At 42.4% G+C, this 17,297-nt stretch overlaps 2 protein-coding genes across 11 annotated transcripts in view; one reads left to right on the plus strand and one right to left on the minus strand.

Annotated features, from left to right (window-relative positions):
* Positions 1–685: 685 nt before the first annotated feature.
* insl5a (insulin-like 5a) lies at positions 686–5,740 on the plus strand. The gene is made up of 2 exons (XM_027013530.2): positions 686–1,693; positions 2,859–5,740. The coding sequence occupies exons 1-2, from the start codon at positions 1,507–1,509 to the stop codon at positions 2,990–2,992; spliced, it is 321 nt and encodes a 106-aa protein (XP_026869331.2). The 5' UTR covers positions 686–1,506; the 3' UTR covers positions 2,993–5,740.
* Positions 3,634–17,297, minus strand: part of sgip1a (SH3GL interacting endocytic adaptor 1a) — a 43,361-nt gene continuing 29,697 nt past the window's right edge. For 3 of the 10 annotated variants that reach the window (XM_027013520.2, XM_027013521.2, XM_027013519.2), the window contains 16 exons: positions 17,145–17,244; positions 16,729–16,814; positions 15,977–16,063; positions 15,045–15,119; positions 14,081–14,791; positions 13,030–13,148; positions 12,519–12,672; positions 11,483–11,542; positions 9,604–9,663; positions 8,512–8,623; positions 8,047–8,202; positions 7,351–7,483; positions 6,719–6,921; positions 6,405–6,469; positions 6,115–6,279; positions 3,634–5,940 (listed from right to left, as the gene is read on the minus strand). In XM_027013520.2, coding sequence (XP_026869321.2) covers positions 5,918–5,940; positions 6,115–6,279; positions 6,405–6,469; positions 6,719–6,921; positions 7,351–7,483; positions 8,047–8,202; positions 8,512–8,623; positions 9,604–9,663; positions 11,483–11,542; positions 12,519–12,672; positions 13,030–13,148; positions 14,081–14,791; positions 15,045–15,119; positions 15,977–16,063; positions 16,729–16,814; positions 17,145–17,244 — 2,309 coding nt within the window. In that variant the 3' untranslated portion in view covers positions 3,634–5,917. The remainder of the gene's footprint in view (positions 5,941–6,114; positions 6,280–6,404; positions 6,470–6,718; positions 6,922–7,350; positions 7,484–8,046; positions 8,203–8,511; positions 8,624–9,603; positions 9,664–11,482; positions 11,543–12,518; positions 12,673–13,029; positions 13,149–14,080; positions 14,792–15,044; positions 15,120–15,976; positions 16,064–16,728; positions 16,815–17,144; positions 17,245–17,297) is intronic. The other 7 variants (XM_027013522.2, XM_027013525.2, XM_027013524.2 and 4 more) reach the window with 7 other exon arrangements.

Raw genomic sequence — 17,297 nt, forward strand, 5'->3', positions numbered from 1 at the left:
CCAGTTTACTAAAAACATCTATGCTCACTAGTCAGATTATTAACTACACCTGTATTAAGTACAATATAGGTACTATAAGTATCTTATAGGTGCATTTTATAAATGTACAATTACATACTGTACCACATATATTGCCATGCACAGTTTATCAACCACATTGTACTCTGTTCATCACTGTCCAGTTTTCTGTCTGTTGGTGGGCTGGTAGTGGGTGTGGCACAGCAGTGATACGGACCTGGTATTGGCATGGTAGTGGGTGTGGCTCTCTCACCATGGCTGTGATATGGGTGTGGTAGTGTTATAGTAGTGGGTATGGTACTGGTATGAGAATATCAGGTTGTAGTTTTCACAACTTCAAAGTGCATGTCACCACAGGGCTGAGAATGGTCAGAAATATACAGCCATCACATATCCTATGACCACCATCAACACTGATGAAGAGCTGGAGAATGTGTAACACAAACTGTACATGGCAACAGATGAGATGTAGTCTCTAACTACACCTACAAGGTGCTTTTATTAAATAAATGCTTCTAATAAATAAAATGAGTGATATGTGCATTGGTTTATCTGCTACAGTGCTTAATTATTTCTCATAGATGTTTCTTAAGTATTTATCTCTCTCAATAGACTTGACCAGGACACTCTAGAACAGCTCGTAAAATAGTCATTTTATTTTTGCTGAATTACAAAATGTGCATAAAAAAATTAGCTTACACCTGTTAATGCATAAAGGTCTGAAAGGCATTATGCATTTTTAAACATGTTCAGACAAGCATTTTTAATTATGCATGTACTTTAGGTATTATTTTACATTTTAAATGACAATGTAGTTTGACACACTCTTAGTTTTCTGTTTTCATTTTGACATATAAAGTACACCACCACTCTAGTAGATACATATCTGTACCATATGGGGACACATTAACCACCACAAGAAAGATGCTGTTGTCTGAGTACAGCTGATCTTATTGTGATCATGGTTATTTGCACTCTTTATTTGTGGTTCAAATGGATTTAGGGAACATAATTTGTTGGTAAAATCAGCAGATATTGTATGTCTGTTTTCGTGGGTGGCTTTGCTGGCTGAGCTATGACTTGATTAGCATTGCATTATAGTGAATATCACTGCAATCAAACCATTAACCTGGAACAGTCAGGAGACATAGGTCTGTCCCAAAAGGATGTAATTTGATTCTAGATTGAAGCAGTAAAGCACTTAACTACCTGTCGAGAATGTCCTTTTTCTTCTGAAACACACATCCTGTCATTATCAATAACTGACAACATAAATCTGTTTGGCTGTAAGGGACCTGGCATGGGTGGGGTTTAAAGGGGAAGTGAATAAGGTAAACTGGTCCAGAAGGATGGAGAGCATCTCTATATATATAGGCAACACATGCTGTGTTGCATGTTGGTCATCGCCTTCTAGCCTTGAAGACTGTGTTAAAGTGACCAAGGTGAGTGAAGGGGCAGTGATCCACCCGGCAAAGCGAGGGAGCCAGCATGCGAGCGCTAAAGTCTCTGCTGCTTCTGTGGCCTTTCCTGCTACTGTGGGCAGCCTGCAGTGTGTCACATGTGCAGGCGGAGGTCAGGGCAGTGAAGCTGTGCGGTCGCGAGTTCATTCGGGCCGTGGTCTACACCTGTGGAGGCTCCAGGTGGAGGAGGCTGCTCACTCCACAAAACGTGCAAGGTGAGTCTTACTAATTACTCATTGAGAACCAAGCCTAGAACATTTTTTTTACAGATCTTTGAGCTGTACCTAAAGAAATACATTTAGATTGTGGCTATTTTTGAAAGTAGCAATTTCTTAATTTACTGTAGTTTTAGCTTTGGGCTTTTGTTAATTTTGGTTCAAATTAGGGAAGTTGATTAGGAATGTTGATGTAGACATCCAAAAAAATAAGATAACCTTTCTGACATTCATGTTTTCCTGTGTAAACACTAATATGACACCACATTAGTATAGTAAGTGTATTGTTTGATAGAAAGTGTGCACACTTCAGCCATATTTTTCTATGTTCATTTCTCTTTGACCCTCGGCAGTCCTGTTTGGCATACAGATTTAATGAGTGATTAATTTCATCTGCAAGCATCTGCTCTAGATTCTGAATTCCCAGAGCTGATGACTGCAGCGGAGTCCAGATCTTATGCAGTGTTCCCTCTGAAGGTGGACCTGTTTATCCAGGAGAATGACACTTACTGTTAATATGCAATACTAATAGATACATCAAACTGGATTGCTAAATTTTTACTGTAATGTAATCACAAGATATACCAGGACATCTCTGGAGTCTAGGCAGTGGTAGCTCAGCGGTTAAGGTACTGGGCTTGCAATTGGAAGGTTGCTGGTTCAAGCCGCAACACTGCCAAGTTGCCACTGAGCAATGCCCTTAACCCTCAAGTTGTACTCTGTGTAAGTTGCTCTGGATAAAAGCATCAGCTAAATGCCATAAATGTAAATGAGTCTATGCACAAGAAATATATTAGAGCATCAAGTTTGACCCTGAACACACTCAATCATTTCAGCTTACTGTTTTCTGCTTGTTGCTTTTATATGGGGCCGTTGTGGTAATCATATGAAATAATATGAACGCTGTCATCAGGCATTGCATGCACTCAAACCAACATTTTCTGTGCAATTCTAGTAGATTAGTAGAACTAGTAGAGCTTATTATTTCTTCAATTTCATGCCATTTGATGCCATTATCTAAAATCTGATTGGCCCATACTCCTACTAGTGTTTAGTAGTTAATACTCTCATGGTCAGCTTTGTGTGTGAGCATGCCACTGGAAAAGTAGATATATATATGCCACAGCGAACTGAGTGTGTTGTGTTTGTGTGTTGTGTACCACAGAGATTCCTAACAGCGAGCAGAGCAGTGCTGAGGGTCTGAATGAGAGCAGAGGATCACATCTGTCTACACGAGATCTCAACCACATATGTTGTCGGATGGGCTGTCTTAAGAGTGACCTGGCTTTGCTGTGCTGAAGGCCAGATGAACTCACCATCACTCTCACAAGCTGAGCGGGGACTCTGAGACCATCTAGCTATTACTTGTTTGAAAATCAGTAGCAGTGCAGTTGCTAAGGGCAACTAAATACAAGCAATTATGTACAAGCAAGGTGGCCTCGTTTGAACATATTCATTTGTCTGAGAAAAAGGTCGAGAGATTTCATGCCAACAATTTTATGTATTAAAAAAAGAGAAAGATTTTAATTTCAGGACTGTTGATCTATTTGTTAAAACTGCAAGTCTGATTGTAATGTATAGTTTGCAAATGTTGTCTAATAAATACAATTGCATATCTGTGGGCATGTGTTTTTTAGCTTTATTGTGAATGGTAACATACACTCCATAATCAACTTTCAAATGATCTATAATTTTTCAGGCTATGTCCATCCAAATCAATATTTCTCAGCAAGTTTTAATGCAATGCATTAGGAGCAAGTTTCCCAGACTCAGATTAAACTTAACACTGGTCCAAAAATGATGCCCAAATGTTTTTGGCACACAATTGACCTAATTCATATCTGGAAGCTGTGCAGGAAGTGAGGAACATGGATGATTTGTGCATTTAGCATGGCCAAAACGTTTTAGTAAAATTAAACAAATGCGTAAATACAAATTCATACATTCTGCTTACGTTTTATTGGTTTGGAAAGAGCAAAGTAACTCAGTTCAGTGTTAACATCATTTGTACAAACACAGCTTGCACCTGTTGCTGGGAAGAATCTAGAATGATCTATCAATACAGCCACACATGCACAAGATCTCAGTTGCACACACTCATTCACGCACACACATACACACACAGTCACACGTGATTTCACTTACACATATAACATAGTTTCTTGCCTTTCCTGTATATTTCCTGGCAAAAATTCACTTTGGACTGTGAAGACAAACTGATCAGCTGTTCCACAGAACTGCATTCAAGGGATTTTCTTTTAGCTAATGGACACTGTTTCAGTTCTTAAATCTAATGAGCTCAGTGCAGTTAGGAAATCGATGGAGCATACTGTGTGACACAGCGCTCAAGTCTAGGGTACTTTAGCTCTTCCACAGTGGGAATACAACTCTTTCAAAAAGTGTCAGTGTTCTCTTCAAACCAGCACAATCTCTATGACAGACACTTTGAGTTATAGTTACCCAATGGTTTTTTGTTGTTGACATTGAATATCAGAACATCTGGGAAGTTCAACAGTAGCACAGTGGTATTTTTTTTTCCACAAGGAACAATATTTTTTTTTCCACTTTATTAGTAGTTTTTAACATTGAAAAAATATGCAGCTTATTCTCTCTTAAGGACAGTTCTTGAGATACACACACAAATCCAAAAAACAAAAACCTAAAGAAGGAAGAAGCATTTTTGGTTGTCTTTACCCCTCCCCAAACCTTGTCCTTGTCATCTCACAGAGACATTTACCATTTGCAAATTAAATCCGTAACCTTAAGCGTTGGGGCGATTTGGATAGGGACTCATGCTAAAGACTGTCAATAAAATGCACTGGAGCAGAGATGTCAGATTCAGATTGCACATATTGGTCTTAATGGTGAAATAGGTTAAATGTCCAAAAGCTGACAATCTATTTTTTTTTCCCCACTAATAGTGCAGGTATACGTAACACTGCTTTCTTAAAGCAGGTAGATACATTATACGTCCTTTTTAATCCCCACCCATATACAGCTCAAATCTTCTGGTGCACTTGAGTTTAAAAAAATTATATTTGAAATAAATTTAAAAATTATACCTCAGCAGTTATACTGTACACAGTTTACCCAACTACACAGATAACAAAAAAATCAAATATTTATAACTTTAAGGGTCCTAAATTGTGATACCATTCAAAGTCTATACATATACAGAGTCACAGAGTTTTTGTTTCTTTTTTTGTACAACAAATTATTGTGAATAAATAAAAATAGAATGATGTACTCAGAAGTCTAACACTGCTGTCTTGGGAACAACAGAAAGGCTATTCAACAATACAAGGAAAAACACCAAACGCCCTTCAAGATATATATTATCCATTTAAAATGTTTTTTTTTTTCTCAAGGGAAAAACCTTTTTCATACAATTGCAAGCAAGACATATTTTAAGATGTGGCTGCCCAAATCTCAGATGAAAAAATGTTCTATCATATCTCAAATATGACATTATTCTAGTGTGCCCACAAAAGCCTGACCTTTACATGTGGCGCATGTCTTTACAGTCTCGTAATACTCTCTTTACCTGATTCAGCTACATTCCAAAAACTACACAGATTAATCTGAATGACATATGTGTAATCTTACAATATACTGCCTCCTTGTGGCCCTGAGACACACTCCAGTATCAGCTGACCGAATCATGAACAGCCTCGTTTCCTAACCAGTGCCAAAAAGTTGCATCCAAGCTTGCCAAGAGTAAGGTCTGAGATTAAACATTTCTTCATTAACAGAAAGAGTTTGACTGCTCATGGACTTAATCAACTCTACCAGACTTCATCCAGAGCTTCTTATCCTGGTTAAAATAGTCGATTCGTTTCAACACTGATCTACCTGTATCAATATCGATGTCAGTATCGAATAGAGTGAGTGTTCAGGCAGCCACAGCCCATGGGTTGAACATCAAGTTGTTAGTCAGGCGAGAGGCTAGCCTTAAGGGAAAGCCCATGCTGAATAACAGCAGCAATACAGTTCTGAAATGTTTACAGTTTACAAATACAAGAAGTACACCCTAAAACGGTCCACGATTTCTATATGTAACTTATACAATACTGCTGGAGTATGGGCTCTGCCTGTATCAGAAATCTATAAAGGGACTGTCTGAAGGGTCAGGCAGGAACCAGTGCGTCCGTCTCTCTTATGTTCTGAGTAATTTTCATTTAGTCCATAAGAGACACATTCTCTCGCATGGGTCTACGATGTTGATCAGTTGTCTGCCAGATATTTCCCTAAAAATGAATAAATGAACAAACAATTACCCTATGGTATCCCTGCTCTACACCAGTTCCCCATCAGCTAATTCTTAAGCCCTGTATGAGCTGAATCGAGCTAGTGAGTGCAGGGGGAACAGAGCAGAGAGGGACGCTTTTATGGAGCTGTTTTACATCTGGCTGTTCTCTCACCTGCAGCGAACCTCTTCTTGATGAGGGAGAAGCGATAGCCAGGGCTGGCCAGCTTGATGTCACAGCCTGACAGGGTGCTGCCCTCGCTGGTGAACTGCACTGCTAGAGGTGCAGGCTTACTGGGACCCTCCGTCAGCTGGAAGCGTGCCAGCAGGGAGCCCACCCCTGAAGGCCCACACAGCGCAAGCCAAGGAACACACAGACCACACCCATGGGCAGCAGCTCTATTACGTGAGGGTCTAACAAAGTAACAGACTGAATTTTAGCGCATAAACGTTTGAGCATTTTACCTCCATTCTCAGACTTTTGAGAGATATCCGGAATCTTCCACAGGATTCTCTGCTGCTCTGCATTCCTTTGTAGATCAAAAGAAGAAACATCATCTGTCAGAATCAGTGCTCCTTGTCCTCTCTGTGCTTGCTCCTGTTCCAACTGCTGTCGTCAAACAACGCCACAGTCTATGCAACGCTCTACATACTGGATCCTCATTAAATACCACACTGTATCATTTTCAACTATATTAAAACCACAGTGCAATAGCTACCCTATAGGAAAAGAACTTGCAGAAGGCCACTACAGGAGATTCCAGCTCTAGCTCCCTCACCAGGCAGCTGGTGGAAGCACAGCCTGCAGTTTGCTGACCCCTCCATCCACAGGGACGAGGAACTGGACATTGTTGAGAGCTACTGGCGTGGTCATGGCGCTGCCAGTGTATTTGTAGTCTATCCTCAGATCAGTGCTGGTGGGCTCACACCTCCAGTTCACGGCCAGGTTTAGAGGGGCAGACTGCGGACCTGGAGCCGAAACCTAATGCATGCACGCACGCACACACACACACACACGCACGCACACACACACACACGCACACACACACACACACGCGCATGCGCACACACACGCACACACGCACGCACACACGCACGCACACACGCACACACGCACGCACACACGCACACACGCACACGCACACACACGCGCACACACACACACGCACACACACACACAGTGAGGTGCAGATATATGATATGTTACAGAGGTGTGTACAAACAAAGATGCATAGATCAGCTAGACAGATCACCTAATCTATTTTTTTTCCTTTTGTACCTTGTCAATAACTGATTTGAAAGGCTTCTTTTGGCCATTCTTATTATATTTCTTATCATCATGTTAATATATTTCTAAACTGCACATTAGGAAAATCGCATCATCATTAATTTCCAGCATGTCAGTTCTTACCTGATATTTCAGCATGTCTACATTGTAGTACGTGGCCTGAGGCTTTTGTTCAGCCACCTTCTTTAAGTGGGCCATGAGGTTTGGCATGTTCACCCAGAATTCCTTAGAGTTGGGCTTGGAGTCTGTAGTGTCACTAGGGAGTAATGAGAGGAGACTGTAATGAAACACAGCAATGAGTCTTGGGTATAAAACTAAACCAATGGCTAAATCAAAAGTAGATCAGCTCTGCTCAAGGCTACTGTGTGAAGAAACACTCCAATCCAGTAAGACACTTACAATGATAAGACACTGAGAGATGATGAGCTCACTGCTGACTGGTTTTGAGTGAGTCACCATCAGCTGACTCTGCTAGATCAGAGAGACACCAGACCAAGCGTCTTCTCAGCTAAAACTCTCTGGCTAAACCTCTGGCTGGTCTGAAAGTTACTGGGAATTACTGGGAGTTAAGACTTTTGTAGACAAACAAATTAGTAAATGAAGCAAATAATACATAAAGTTTGAAAATAATTCGTCCCACCATGACAAATCCATGATTATTGCTTTGAGTAAAGTCAATGTGGAATGTGAATGGAGTCTCTGAATGAATCTAATGGGTCCACAAAGAGCAGGTAAACTGTGCTGTGTTGTGGTCCTGTCTGAACTGGGGTGGGAAACCTGTGTGGTATGTGGAAGGGTGGCATTAGAGGGGTTATTTACCAACACAGTAACTGGGGGTTAGGAAGGATGTGCTCCAGGCTGCTGCAGTTGGTTATGCTGAAGGTTAGAACTGCAGGCGACGGGTTATTGGCAAAGTGTCTGGTGATGCCAGCCGGGAAAGATAACACCATCTCCCCTGTGATCTTCACCACACACCTTAGAGATGGATACTGGGGTTAGACCAAAGACCCAGTAACCACTGATGGCAGAGTTCATGGAACTATAAAATATAGTCAATTATATAAAGTATAAAGTATATAAACTTATAGTTCATAGAACTATAAAGTATAAAGTATAAAGAGCTGAAAATTTAGAAAATGCTTTTTTTTTTGTTATTATAGGGTGTTCAAAATGAAACTTGTAGTCACATATTTACATATATATTGAATGATAAGCAAAGCAATATTTGTATTATTTTATAAATGTATTCTTAACACACAGGTTGTTAGCATCATTTGGACATACATGCTGGGATCAGTGCCTTTAAAGTAAGCATTGACCGTCTCAGTGAAGGCTGCCGCCACTGGGAGTGTGTCCTGGGCCCCCATGGTGAGGGGACTGGGCCCTCGCGAGCAGCCTAGAAGACACACACACACACACACACACACACACACACGCACACACACACACACGCGCACACACACACACACACACACACACAGGCACACACACGCACACACACACACACACACACACACACACACACACACACACACACAACTTACATTAAACAAATTTTAATGGAGTCCCTAAGGAAGAAGCCAGCTCTGCGGAAAGCCTTTTCTGTCTAGAACATGATCTTGGTTCATTCTAGATCAGTAGAATGTGGCAATTAACACTGAGAGAAAGCGAGTGAAGAAAGAGAAAAGAAAAACAATGACCTCAAACCAGATGCTCAGACACACAGTACATTTAAAACGTTCAACAGCTAGCAATTCGTTCATCTCTCCAGTGTTTATTAACAGCCAGAACCAAAAGCCTCAAAAACCAGCAACATCAAATTAAAGCAAAAGAAAATACAGATGCTTGAGCTTCACTGATCTGCTGGATTCCTCACTGAGTGCCATCGTCACATAATTCCACGTGCATTCCACGTGCAGCATCAAATTAGTAGTGTAAAATCAGCAAACAGACCATAAACTCAACAGCAAACACGTGAAAAGGTGATAAAGTGAGCAAAGGCTGAAAGAGACAGATAAAGCATGCCGTTACGCTGAGCCGTTGTGTCACAGTCCAAATGACCAAAATCAAACAATTAATGCAAAGAGCCACAGAACAAGGCAAGAGACGAAAATCAGGTTAGTGACAGAAAATGGAAACGATGGTTCTGAAAGAAGAGGCAGGCTTGTCACACGCCATGAGCAGATGCATGCGGCGATGCGGAAGTGAGAGGGCTGAGCGAGGCGCAGGCACTGCAGGTGGGAGAGGTTTAGCATCCCCACGGGTGGAGGAACTGGGGGGAAGGGAGACAGAGAGTGACGTGGATGAGAAGAGGGGAGCAACAGATGAGACTTGAGTGTGCACACGCTACGTCCTCAAGCAGGAAGCCCGACTTACCTTCAAATGTTAAATAAAACTTGCCTCTGTCAAACCATACGAGGGAGGGCTGGTCTGTCTCTGTGTTGGGGGGGCGGGGCAGAGGGGTGGAGAGGGCATGAGGAGAGGGTGGGGAAAGGGCGAGACAAGGACAGTAGCGTGAGTCACACACACGTCTATTATATGTCATGGGGGGTCAGGGACTTAGGTCAAAGGGTAAAGTGGCAGTCACCTTGTGCTTCTGGTGAGGACATTTATAACTCATGAAAGTTTTATGCATTCTACATAGGGCGTAATAAGGTAAATCCAAACTTTAAGTATCCATAAAAAATGTGTCTTGGCATTGCTTGTAGGAGCTGAGGATTTTGAGCTGGGTATGATGGGGTGAACACTGTGCAAAGTCTAGACTGCACTGTGCAGCATCTTGGAAGAAAGAGGCTGCTTGGTCCATGCAGTGTTGAGGTTATGGATGACCAAGGCAGGGAGTATAAAGAAAACCAGCAGAGAGTCCTGTGTTCTGCTCCACACATTTCCACAGGACAGGACAGCCAAATTATGCTGGTTGTTTAAGAATCAAAGATTCAGTATAATGAACAGACAAAGATCTAGAGCACCTGATGACTGAATATTCATATCTGAACTAAATCATAAATAAACCAGGCATGTTTGTGAAGTCAGTATGAATTTATGCAATCTTTGCAAAATACAGGTGGCAGTTTCCTTTGTTTATTTACAAATGTAATATGTATTTTTGGATCTGACAGAATGGGAGCTGTCAGACTATGGTGACAACAGAGGGCAGTAATGAGTGAGTTTTGGGGCTCCACCTTTCATACTGCAGGTGTTACATCAGGCGGGAGAAAAGGGCCATATGTTAACTACATGTGAGAAGAGTGAAAGGGACATTTTAAGCTTATGTCAGAGTATATCTGACAGGAAACATTGCAGATTTTCTTAAGATTGATTCTCTTTTTTTTTTCAAACAAAAAAATTATGAAAAAGTGGTATTACATTTTGATATTTGAGGCATGATGATGCTTCAGGTGCTTCTCATACAAGCAGAATTTATATGCTCAGAAGTCAGATAGGAATTTATACCAGGAATTTAAACCAGATCTGATGTGTGTTTCTGTGTGTGTGTGTGTGTGTGTGTGTTTGTGTGTGTGTGTGTGTGTGCGCGCGCTCTAAGAAAGGGATGGAAAGAATACTGATCAGCGCTGCTGTCATCTGGGCTCCTTTCCAGACTTGACTTCAAACACACAGAGGCCTGAGTGTGTGTCTGAGTGTGTCTCATTTCTTGCAAGATGGCCTGCATCAGGTCCTAATAGGTGCACTGTGAGACAGATGCATTTCAGACATTCTATGTGCAGTCACTCTGTTATGGTGCCATCACAGCACAGGGAGACTTTGTCATGGCAATGAGGGTGTGGGGGGGGGGGTGTTAGGAGAGGGGGGGGTGTATGTGGTACATGTCTTTTCAAGCAAATGGATTGATTATGGGAGAATGGGGGGAGTGTGTGTTCGGTGGGCAATGTTACACATTCCTTTTGACTTCTGCGATGTGTGTGGTTATGGATGTGTAATGTAACATATGGATGTGAACACCTGATTCAATTTCCTCTGCCTGGATACAAGGAGTGTGCAGAAAAGTGAAAGGGCAGAACAGATATACAGGAATGAACTAAAGACCGCTCAGAGATGAGGCTAAGTCCACGCAGGTGTGGCCTGTTTGCTTACTTGCTTATTTAGAAGATATACTGTAACAGCTAAAGCAATTCTAATGAAGTTCTTATGCCTTTCAAATCAAATGCACTGTGCGTAAGACAGGCATTTCAAAGCCACTGGTTTGAATCAGTGTCATCCATTTTATCCACCAAATCAGGAAGGTCCCATACCGTACCTGAGAGCAGATCATCTTGCCTCTCAAAGCTGGGCAGTTTTTCTACAAAAACGTCGTCATCTGACACCGGACAAAAACGCCAGCCCAAAAGACAGGACAAGGAAGACAACAAAACAATAACAAACATAAAAGCAATTCAAATTAAACAACAAAGGCTTCAAAAAAACCCAAAAAGCACAGTCAACAAACTCAAGACAGGGTCGCACGCTACAAAGACACACAGCAAACGATGAGAAGTAAAAACAAAAGATAAAGAAAGAATACAAACGGACAGAATGGCAAGAGCACCAGCTGGACTGGGTCCCCCACGTGCAGGTTTTCAAACGGTTCGCACTGAGACTGTACCAAGGACGCCGACATAAATTACACCGGTCTAAGGCATTATGTTAAAATCCGCAAACCTCAAGTGCAATCTACAATGCCAGATGAAGGAATCGTGTGTATTTCATTTTTATAATACAACAAATGCACACAAAGCTGGCAAGCTCTTCAAGACATCAGTTTTGCAGACATGCACTGAAATACTGTAATATTATTTTGAAACTGCATGAGTCTACATCTAAGAAACTTCAGTAAAGATTCTGCAAATCCATATTGAGCTCTTTAATGCACAGAACAACTTGATATGTCTTTACATGTGTCTGAACATTGAGCCTGATCACATCAAGTCCAGTCAATAGCTTTATTTGACTCCTCTGCAATTTCAGTCCAACCATCATCCCACAAGTGACAAAAAGCAAACCTCACTCAATCTTCTCTAAAGTTCTTTAAAGTCATGGTAGTAGAAATGTTATGCAGTTTAGTCCATGTTTATTTATTAAGACTACATATTTAGACAAAACCGTTAGCTACAGAGGTCATAATATGGTCCCTACATCCGGCACAGTCAAAAACGTGGTCTGATCACCGAAAGGGTTCTTTGCAACACCGAAGCAGGATAAGACACTACTGCGGAATCCAAACAGGTGTTTTTTTTTTTGGTTGTTGCAAACACTTATGCACAGAGCAGCACAGCAGAGAAGGAATGGAGGCACACCTGACACAGACACGGACAGCTCTTTACCGACGGTGGGTGTGGTGGCAGTGCTGAGGGAGTTGGTAGAAGAGATGGAGGAGGTGCTCTCCGCCCGTGCCAGAGGGGCCATAGGTGGAGGGCTGGACGAGTGGACCGGGGGGCTGAAAGGCCGATTCTGGGGGCAAAGAACCAGGAGAGGGACGTAGGTTAAGGTAAATCAGACCAAGGAGAGCAAAGGGCTCGATCAAGGGTTTGGAGCTGGTGCTTTCAACAGCGGTTCCTTTAATCAGCTGCCGTCTTTTGATAGCGACTGGAGTAACCTGCAGCTTTTTTTCCGTGCATGTGTAAAGAACATCAGATTCGATCTTGGCAGTTCTTCCGGACTGTAGCGATGACAGAAAATCCGGAACGCTAAAAGTCTTCTTGTATTTCATTTGTAAAACATAAGCTGCTGGAGAGCTCGGTGACCTGACGATGAACTGAGCAGCCGTGGTTAGGTTTCTGTGTGCAGAATTTGAGAGTTGCCACCTACCACGTCCCCTACGCTTGCTTTCCCAGCAGCCATTTTGGGACGAGAGGATGGCCGTGGAGGGGGAGGGGGAGGACTGCTAGAGGCCAATGGTGTTGCAGGGCGTGCAGGGGAGAAGGAGCCTGCGGATCAAAGGAATTTCATAAAAACAACGTTGCGTGGGGGAGGACGTACGTCATGCATCGAAGCCATTTGTGAGCCATTAGAGCTTAAACAAACTTGGCAAAACACATACACTATGGACTGACGACCTCTAATGACCCCATATTTCTATCAGCTGAGAAACAGGCTCGACATGTTTGGCACACACATTTAATCTTCCATTACGCAACAGATCGCAGATCAACAGCTCATATAATGGGGAAGTAGCAAACATGTTTGTTTTATTTATTTTCCACCCATGTGTTTCCCCCAATGTCATTTACCCCTGCTTAGTGTAAGTTAGAACTAACTGGGAATGTAACAGGGAGGTGTAGTGGTTGAAAGGGGTGGGGCTATGTCAGGTTAAAAACCTAGTGCGTTTTTTTATGCTCACTGTACCTTTTCTCATGCTGGCACTGTTCCATTACAAGTTTCAAATAATTTGCATTGAAGATACACAAAACAAAAGTCCTACTGGATTATTGGATAATCAAGTTGCAATGTTGTTACAACTAGGTTACAATGTGTCATCTGTGCAAAGATTTATTCTAATACATTTCTAATATATATAATGCTCTAATGGGGTGAAAATTACAAATTGTTAATTTATTTGACCATTATAATTCAGAAATAGTCTTATTCCTCAAAAGCAAGCCCATAATTCAAATAAGAATACCTACTTGGGTAAAATATTTCAAATAAGTAAATATGTGGAAAATAATCCCTAACTCATATCTCTTTTTCTAGCATTTCATTATGTTGTCAGTGAAATTCATAATTTTCTCTGTGCCTTTAAAACAATAAAAAGCCAATAGGCATATATGAGCCTTATCTGTAATATACCTCTTGTTAAGGTGATGATTAAAGGATGCTGTTGGTACCCAGGCTGCAAAGCTGAATAGTTTGGACTCACCACTGCCACTGTCTCCGCTGGCTACTCCAGGGATAGGCCCTGGGGATGACACCACTGCCCTGTATGTAGGGGGTGGAGGAGGTGGGGGCGTTGATCGTGAGCCTTGACCAATTTCTTTGGGCGAAGCAATGCATTCAGCTGGGTCTTCTTTTGGATTGTCCTCTTCAGGGGTCTTCTTGTCTTCCTGATCAAGGACCAGAGGTGGGGGGATTGTACATGCATTTGTCTCCACAGCACCAGGTGGAGTAGTGACTGAACCAGACGCTGCCTCTCCAGCAGAGACAGGTGTTGCTGATTCAGTGCTGGACATAACGGACTCGTCGGGCGGAGGTGGGGCCTCTTCATCTGGAGGAGGCGGGACTGTTGGGGGAAAAGGAGTGGTTTCTTTGGATGGTACAGAAATTGTTGGAGAGTGCACGGTTCCTTTTGGTGGTTCTGTTTTTGGGAGAGGGGGGGCAGGATCTTCAGGGGGAGGTGGTGACATTGGTAAAGGTGGTGCTGGCTCTGCTGGAGGAGGAGCAGCTGTGATCGGTAGTGGGACGGGCTCAGCTGGAGGGGGCGGTCTTTCAGGCGTCTCGTCGCCGAAGCACACCCATCGATCAGCAGTAATGTCATCAGGTTTCAGTGAGTCCCCTGGGCCAAAGATGTTGTCCAGATCCACTATGGAGGGTCTGTTTGGGGTGTGCGCTGAATCGTCCTCTACTTTCCCATCTGCATTAACCATTACATAGGAAATACATAAAAGCAGAGACTTTTTAGAGGCCACACGTTTCAAGAGAGCAGGACATACGAAGGAGACAAAGAGACAAGCAGACAAAAGATCAGAAAACAAAGACAGTCATAAATAGAACAGAGAAACAAAAATATGAGAGAATTATATGCTCATGACCTCATTCCAATGCACAAGACAGAGATGGAAGGGGACCACATACAGTTTGAGGAAGCACTGGATGGAGGGTCTTACCAGCTGCATCTGCAGTTGGAGAATTGCTTGGAGCGGGGGAAGTCGGCACATTCTTGGGTGGAAGTGGAGGTAGCGCTGTAATGACATCAGGGCAGCTGAAGCAAGCATTTGCGATCGCCCCCTAGTGGTTGCACACTATGCCTGCACTGTGCTAACTCAGAAAAACAGGACTGTTTCCATGCCCCAAGCACCATGCATAGGCAAGGTCTTACACGTTTTAGATGTGAAAACAAGCTGGAAGGGCCGGGCATGAGATGACTCATTCAAAGAGGATGACAACACTTCACATTCTGTGGCCCACCAATTTCCATTTGTATACTTTGGCTGTACCCATTTCATATGACCAACATTACGAGAAATATGGTGAATCTTAATTTGCTTCCATCACAACTCCTCTTGAAAACAACTTAATCTGAATAGTCTTCAAAGTTTTTTTTTTTCTATTTCAACTCCTCATTGCCAATTTCACAAGCAGACAAAGCTATGCTCACACTTACACATTCATGAAATGGGTCCATAAGCTATGACTATCCAAAGGTTAAATTGTTCAAATTTCTATAGTACAAAATGTCTGTATTTTCCCTGTATAGGACTGACCAGACATAGTCATAATAATGACTAATTTAACAAAGGTGTAAAGAAATTATGATGAATTTTTGTAGACTATAAAAGAGGCCACATCAAGTAAACTGTCATCAGAGGAGCCACAGGCTCAACTGGATGACTTCAGGGATGGGAGTTGGATTGGTTTTCCTGGCTAATGATTTGTGAAATTAGTGGGTTAATGGAATCTGGGGAAAGAGGAAACTTAATGAGAAACACATTCCCGGATGACTTTTTTCGCACAAACGACCATTTGGAGAGTATGGGTGTACTGAGGAGAGTTCATGATCCTGGATGGAAGGTATTTGGTACCACAATCAGAGACTTACTTCCTGAAGGGAAAGGTCTTCCCAGGGAAGAGTCTGGGTTTGGCTCACGCAAGGGAGCACCCCAAACCTCAGGTTCCTCTATCGGCACTAGTGTTTGGAAGATGGCACAACACACAGCCAATGGAGACCAACATTAGCTACCAAATAGCTCAGCGATGTTGAAGTTGCCCTTCACAATTCGATACTACTCCCAGTCTATCCTGAATCACTCATATGTACCTTTTCTTATCTTTTCTGCAAGTGGAATGGAGTATGTCTCATGTCAAACACATTTGAGCGGGTGGAATTAAAAACTTACCCATGGCAAAAATCGCACAATCTGTACCTGTATCTATTGACAACATACATTTTTAGGGATTCTGTACTAAATGAACTGAGGTGTTGGATGTTGCAAGCACAGGAACAGGAATCAAAGCAACAAAAGAATATCAGACTAGATAAGACTGCCATGAAAATACTTTAATGAGCTACAATTACCTCAGTAAAAACTCACTTTATATCTTCATACCCTGTAAATCACATATCACATTCATACATGAATACCAATACTAGTGAATGGAGGGAGGTGGAGAAGAAGATTATAGTAGAGGAGCTTTGATGGGACAGCATCAAGATGAAATATGCTGGTCCACTCGCTGGCCGGACCAGCCACCCGCAACCTACACGAGCCTGTTCTACCTAAACCTCATCCTAACAGAATGTCATTCAGAGACACTGTTGCATGCACAAAAGCGAGAGACAGAACTTTGTACCTTCTGTCTTGTGCTCATCGAATGTAGTCTCCAATGGAGGGCCGAATAAGGCTGTTGCGTCCTCCACCACTGGAGATTTATTAGTGCTGAAACGAGAGGGAGCAGATATGTATGTCATACGCATGCATCTTCTCCATGCATGAGCTCCTTCTATCCTTCTGCCTTTCTCCTTTGTATGGCAGGCTCCCCATAGCACCCCCTTGTGGAGAATATTATTTTTACTATAATCGTGAGTGAGTGAGTGAGTGACTGACTGACTGAAAGTGAATGAGTGAGAGTGTGAGGAACTTACAAGATAGGTCCATGAGGTGCTTTGCATCTAAGACGTGAACAATGCATAATCTACATCGATACATTTTGTGTGTGTGTGTGTGTGTGTGTGTGTGTGTGTGTGTGTGTGTGTGTGAGTGTACCACCTGGGTGGTTCAGCTACAGGTTCAGCTGCAGGTGTGTGTGAGGCCACAGGTGCTTGAGCAGCTGTTGGAATAGAACGTCTTGGTCTTGGAATTTCATCACCTAAGAACAATAAAATGACACGTGAATACACGAGTACATTTAGTACAAGCAAA

The sequence above is a fragment of the Electrophorus electricus genome, chromosome 3 (assembly GCF_013358815.1).
Source record: "Electrophorus electricus isolate fEleEle1 chromosome 3, fEleEle1.pri, whole genome shotgun sequence".
Taxonomy (NCBI): domain Eukaryota; kingdom Metazoa; phylum Chordata; class Actinopteri; order Gymnotiformes; family Gymnotidae; genus Electrophorus; species Electrophorus electricus.